This window comes from Apteryx rowi, unplaced genomic scaffold, assembly GCF_003343035.1.
Source record: "Apteryx rowi isolate R43461 unplaced genomic scaffold, aptRow1 scaffold_20, whole genome shotgun sequence".
Taxonomy (NCBI): Eukaryota; Metazoa; Chordata; class Aves; order Apterygiformes; family Apterygidae; genus Apteryx; species Apteryx rowi.
This window is the reverse complement of record NW_020448308.1, coordinates 2,067,805-2,074,403: the sequence shown is the minus strand read 5'-3', so window position 1 is coordinate 2,074,403 and position 6,599 is coordinate 2,067,805. Positions and strand designations below refer to the sequence as shown.

The window sequence follows — 6,599 nt, the reverse complement described above, 5'->3', positions numbered from 1 at the left end:
GGGCCGCGCGGGGCGGCCGGGGGCGCGGGGCGCCCGCTGCCTCCTTCCCGAAACTTCCCGGCTCGGGGCAGGGCTGGAGGCGACGCCGCCTGCGGCGGCCGGGCCCGTGTCGCTGCCGGTGTCGCTGCTGCCTGCGGCTGGGGCTGGGGCGAAACGCGGAGGCTGCGTCCAGCCCCCTCGTCACAGGGTGCTTGAAAGCCTCATTTCAAGCTCGGGCTCTAATTAGATCTGCCGAGCTCCTGGAATGCTTTATTTGGGTACGGATTATGCTATCAATTTGTCCTTTCCAAAACGTGCCTAACCGAGATCATGAGGTCTGAAAAACACTTGGATGTTTACAGCTTTCTCCAAGGCAGAAGCTTCTGCTTTTCCTCCGTGGAGATAACTGACTTGGCAAACTGAGCTGGAGCGCCTGAAGTTATAAAGGAAACGAAAACTCCTAACTTCCAGTTTTACAAGCATAGCTTTCAACTCCTAAAGTGCAACTTCAGGCGATAGTAGGCTTTTAAAACCAGTTGTTGAAGATTAACTAAGATGTAGCAAATGCTGATTTTTCTGGCATGCACCAGCTGAGAAGACACTGCAGTCAAGCTCTCATAACAATTTTTAGAGAAACTGCATGAGCTGAAATGCCTCTGATTCTTACCTAGCTGACCAGTCTGTTAGGTTTGCCCTTGAGCCTCAGTGAGGCACCCTGGTGGGCAGCAGATGTCAAAGATGTCCTTTCAGGAGATGAGCTGTGGTTTTCCCACTGAGACCTTCAAGGATATGAGGCTGTGGTTCAGACTCCTGCTCTGCAGGATGAGCCTGCTGTCAATGCAGGTCTTCCTCAGCCGTCCACGCTTCTCAAAGACTCTTCCCAATTTGCGTCATTCTATAATCTTTTGGCTGAAAAAACCCTACAAGCAGTGATTCTGTGTGAATAACAGTAATAAGTAAAGCTTGGAAAGCTGGAGTTGTAGCTTCTGTAGCTAATCCCCCCCCCCCTTTTCTTACAAGACTCAAGTGGAGGGACTTGTCTTGTCCCTTCAAAGCATTCATCTGCAGGTGCACTTTTCCATATCTATGGAATGATGGCATGAGAGGGTCAGCTGGGAAATGCAGGTCAGATTGTAGTCTTCTGCTTAGAAGCTGAATGATTTTCCTGTGGAGATGTTGCATCTGTATGCAGAAGTACTGAATTAGATGCATTGCAATTACTAGCTGCAAATTGAACAGTCTGTAAAGACAAGAGCAGAGCATGCTTTTGTAAGAATTTTGTACCCCCATTACCAGAGAAAGCTAGGTGATGCACAGGCATGGGTAAAAACTGTTGCATTAATGCTTGAGCGTAGGGCAGCAGGAAGTATGCAGTAATATTTTTGGGATGGCTGTTGGAATGAAGATCATAACTGCAAAAAAACAAGGAGGAGCAAGGAGCAGGGAGGATGGTGAAGCAGTAATCTGGACAGCCTGGGGGAGGAGGGGGTCAAAGGCTGGAGCAATGGATGAAGAGCCTCACTTGGGAAAGGAAGGCATTTACTCCCTTGCAATATTTCGCTCAGGTCTACTTAATAAGGACACAAAAGCTTATCCATAGAGGTGCAATGACTGCTCTCAAGGGTGGTATGGATAGTGCAGTGGGTTCCACCAGCTCCTCCCTGTGGTTCTAGATCCATGCCATCTGTCACCCCGTTGCCTGTTCCCTCCCTACTTATCTCTTCAGCCTCAACTATCTCACTGCTCTCAAGAGTATTTTTTGTGCCTTCTGAATGAGAAATGACACTGCCCTATTCTGAAGTCCCCTTCGACGTCTTTGTGCCAGTTCACGAAGTGCTAGTCTGTCTGCCAGGAATCTGTGTTAACAAACGCTGCTTTTATTTTCCTCTCTAGCCATCTGTTAACTGTATACCTAGACTCTGAGCTTAGGAAAGGAGTCGCTCTTTATCTGCCTCTCCGCAGAACCCAGGCATCCTATTCATAAATGTGTAAACTCTTGTTTAGGCAGAGGCCTACTGGTATCTTCTGAAAATACAGTAAGGCTATCTTCCTCCGTGTCTTTGACAAAGTGTCTTAAATGTTTGTATGCGTGCAGTAACTGTATGTTGGACTTGAGACTTAGTCAAATAAATATTCATACTTAGTGTGGGCTGTAAATAACATGTGCTCTATCAACATGATTGTCAACTTGGAGAGACAGTGGTTATTTCAATTTAAAAAAAAAAATTTTTTTTTTCCACCTGCCCTGCCCCAAATTGGAACACTTGAGGTCTGAAAATAACAACAAACCCCCAGATTTACTAGTTTAAACAGAGACAACGCCTCTGACATCTGCATTTGAGCAGGCTTTCTTTTAAGTAACAGTGCAATACCTATTCTTTAAATAAATAAACAGTGTGCAGGGAAAACTTGAATTTTTCCCTTCTGCAGTGAATGATGACTAACTGGATGTTGAAGGCTCTGTGTTGAAGGTGCGCCTGAAAGCTGCTGTAAGATCAAATACTGTCTGAAAGTGTACGATAGTAGCTGCCACACAATTGATGCGCATGTGCTCATGTGTAGAACAAGAAACTTGTACAGCTCATCCTTGTAATCCTTACAGCACGCAAATCCCTCTCAATAGCTGTCACTGAGGTAAAACTGTCAATCTGAAAAAAAGACTTCTCAAAGCTTCGGTTCTCTGAAGTACTTTCACTGCCAGTGGAGTGGTTGTCTTGGGTTGCCCTGTAAGGTGTCGGCAAAACTACTAACAAGCAAGTTCACTTGCCTGCTGCTTAAGTTGCTGCTGCTTGAGGCTTTGGAGTCACTGGGACACCCTCCAGAGCTACCCTAAAGTCATCTGGAGCCACTGAGGTGGTTTTTGTAAGATAAGGGTGTTTGAGGCATTGCCTTCTGGTACTAATTCTTTTTCGTTCCTGCCTTCGTGCTGTCATTGCCTGGCTTGAAGATGCAGTAGTTCTTTTAGATATCTGCCATGGGGTTCAGCAGGCAGCTTCTTGTTCCCAACGCTTGAATTCATATGGGCACCTAAAAATGTCTGGCTGTACGAACAGCAGCAGTGTTCGTACACCAATCTTCACAGCTGCTCTCTGCAAGTGTTTTTCGGTGTTATCAGCTCTTGGCTGCTATCAGGCTTTTGCTCTCCCTACTGTAACTGTGGGGTTTGCTTTGTGTTGCTGCTGACACCTTCGTTATGAGTCGGTCAGGAAGGAACAGTTGCTCAAGAGACATGTCCTTCTAGTTCTGGGAACACTGCAACTGCATTTTTATGTTTAGATTCAGGGAACAGACCAATACTTCAAATGCTCTGAGGGCTGCTGTGGCATTGCTATTGGCTAGATCATGAAAAATCATAGCATGTTTCAGCAAAATAAGGAAAAAATACCCCAAATTAGGCAATGATACCTATTCTTAGCTTTTAAAGAAAATGAATATCTGGTGAAGGCAGTACACTTCAAAACCTGCTTAAACAGTATTAACTGAAGAGTAAAAGAGGGTAAACTACCATCTGTTTATCAATTACAGTAGCCATTAAGTTAAAAGACTTGCAAGGGATCGTTTGCCACAGCAGTCCGTTGAGGAGAGGCTAAATGAGGCGTTCTGGCTGCAGCCGAGCTGGAGAAGGACGCTCAGCCCTGGGGGACCTGTGCTGGAGTAAGGCCAAGGCCTGCCATGCTGCTGGATTTCTTCTTACTGAAGCAGAGAGAAAACTGGTCCATGGAGTTCAGTTCTGCAATGTTTATAATAGGGACTTACGTTTATTAAATATTTGAGGAAAATTCTGTGGAGCAAGGAATTCTTGGCTAGGAGGGAGGATTCTTATAAGAACCTTCCCTATGAAATCATCAATTAGCTTCCAGATTTTTTTCTTCCTCCCTCCACGTTGTTTTGGGACTGTTGGTGGTTTTGGATGTGTGCCTTATTTAGAAATTTTTCTTAATGATGGGGATTGCTGGGGGGGGGGGGAAGTAATCAATTAACCAAAATTATAGCTACATGTAGTTACTTTGGCAGCTGATCCATAAATAAGCCTTTAAGTTGATCTTTCTTTTTTAAGCATGCATACAGGTTTTTTCCTTCCAGCAGCAGAGATTTCTGTTACATAGGTGACCTTGGATTCTTGTGTCAAGCTCTGCACTGCTGGTCAGTGAACTAACTTACCACAGTGACTGTTTAAGTGGGGCAGGGGGGAGGGAAGGATTCTCCAGTGGGGTGGGAATACTTGGTCAGGGATCAGAGATTCCCAAATGCTGTTGCTACTCAGCTGCTGAATGGAGGTAGCCACCGTGGACTGAACTCTGCAGTGGTGCCTTGTCACTGCGGTGCCCCTGACAGAGGAGTGTGTGCCAAGAGCAAGCAGAGCTTCACATATCAGATTTAAAAACAAAACTATATTCTGCCTTATTTCAGTTATACTCTTGGCTGGTCTTCTGAAATGTAGATTATGGAGAGAGTCTGTCTTCCATTCTGCTGGCTGTTTCTTAAGGAGTTTGTTAGTGGCAGTGCAAATGGCTCTAGACAGATGACTCTACTCCAAAGTAGATGAGTACTGTCACCAGCTGCTCTAATGCATGCCCTTGCTCGGTGCCTCAGCTGTAAAGTCAAACAGCATCCTAACTAAGCTGAATTAATAGGTAATTGCTGCCAAGGGAGTCAGTCTTCTCTACCATAATTCCCACAGTCATGGGCTTTCATGGTTGTGGGAAGCTTCTCATGTCACTCATAATAGGAGAGGATTCAGGAACTCATAACTAGCTGTTATCCATGCATACTGACAACTTCAATGTATTTGTGGCTAGCAGTGTTATAAAATAAATGGTTTAATATTGGGCATGTGATATTTGAGTACTGTGGAAGAGGAGAAAGCATTAAGTGCCACATGATTCAACTAGTGTGAACATAGCTGTAGAGTGGTGGTGAAGTCACCCACAAACACCAAACAGAGGTGTGCAACGTTTCAGCCTTTCAGTAACACTGTGTGTGTGTGTCTGCAGAGGAGGTGGCCAAGCTGGAAAAGCACCTGATGCTTCTCCGCCAGGAATATGTAAAGCTGCAGAAGAAACTAGCGGATACAGAAAGGAGATGCAATCTTCTGGCTGCCCAGGCTAACCAAGAGAATGCCAGTGACACTTTCATCTGCCGACTTCTTGCCATTGTAGCTGAACTCTATCAGCAGGAACAGTACAGGTAAAAAAATATATATATATATATCTTTCTTTGGGGAGAGGGAGATTACAGGAAATTTCGCTGACTTAATTTATTGGTTTAAAATAGCTGTGAGTCTTGAGGCAAGAATTTTCTTGTCTCTAGTGCCTGATATGTAAATAGGGTCCTCAGGTGCAATTGCAGCTGTAAGAGCATGCTAAGATCAGGTAGCATACTGAATCCAATTTTTTGTATCAAGAGTTTCAGGTAGAAGTTTGTCCTTACGAGGTCTGCATTTAAGAAAAGTTTAAAGAAAATAAGTGACTGACAAAAATGGTCAACAGCTAAACTGCCTTTGAACAGAAGTTCTATCTTAACATAGGCCTCTGGCTAGCTGACGTGAATTATACAGTGCATCTTCTAACACCCATGGAAAGTCACCCATGGGAAGTCCCCCTTGAAAGCTTATGTCCTTGAAACAAGTTCTCTTGGGTGTAAGAAGCCTGATTAAACTGACTTGGTTGTACTAGGTAGCAAATTTTGGGTAATGATATAGGTGACAGTGGTATAAATGATACTGTATTTTTGCATCTTGATATAAGATTAGATTTCATGGCTTATTTTCCATAAGCACATTAGGGACCATCTTCAGCAGTCCAGATTCCTTAACTGATTTAGTTCTGAGACTGCATTGGCACTTAGCAATATTTCTTTGCTATTTCTAAAAGCAAAGCCAATATGGTATTGGAGGTCAGGTATATAAAGGGAGAATATATAGTTTTGTTTAAAATAGTCCCTTTCCCCATCTCCTCATTAGCTTTGCTAAGAAATGTCTGCCTGTCTGGCAAGATAAACTTACAGCATGTTGGTAAAAGACGAGAGCTCTTAGATAGCATATGTCGGAATTGGATTACTACTTCATTGCTGTTCAGATTTAGATTGAAATGCATGGAGTAACGGTCCAGTTACATAAAAAGAGGAAGGAAGCAAGCAAGTCCCAATGTAAGTATTTTGTTATGCAACAGCTCTGTATTCTGTACTTAGTTTAGCAGTGGTTTGATTTAGAAAATTGCCTGGAAAAATACATCTGTGTGGTCAAACACTTGCAAGCTATGGGACTTTAAAATAAACTGGACATGTAGTTCCTAACTGCAAAGGACACTTGGTGTTAAAGGGGTCAGAATGGAGTCAAAGTTTTTGTCGGATGGTCCCTTGAGAAAGGGCAATTCTTGGAGTCTCCTTCATACTCTGGACTACTGTCAAATGCTGTTTGTTCTCTTGCTAGTCTTGCCTGAAACCTTTGGTTCTTAGCAAGCTTAGCTGACAGTGAGGATGCTGCAACCTAAATATTTAACCTCAAGATTACTGGATTTTCTTTACCTTATACGGCAGTTTCCAGCAGTTTATTCTGAAATGAAATTAAAACAAAGAAAAACCCCCAAACCCTGAACTCTTTTTTGAATGGTGATGAGACT

The 6,599-nt window shown here is 43.7% G+C and overlaps 1 protein-coding gene across 1 annotated transcript in view; it reads left to right on the top strand.

The window, feature by feature from the left end:
- The window catches only part of ANKFY1 (ankyrin repeat and FYVE domain containing 1), a 34,332-nt gene that overhangs the window by 377 nt on the left and 27,356 nt on the right, over positions 1–6,599 (top strand). The window contains exon 2 of the mRNA XM_026063680.1: positions 4,973–5,166. Coding sequence (XP_025919465.1) covers positions 4,973–5,166 — 194 coding nt within the window. The remainder of the gene's footprint in view (positions 1–4,972; positions 5,167–6,599) is intronic.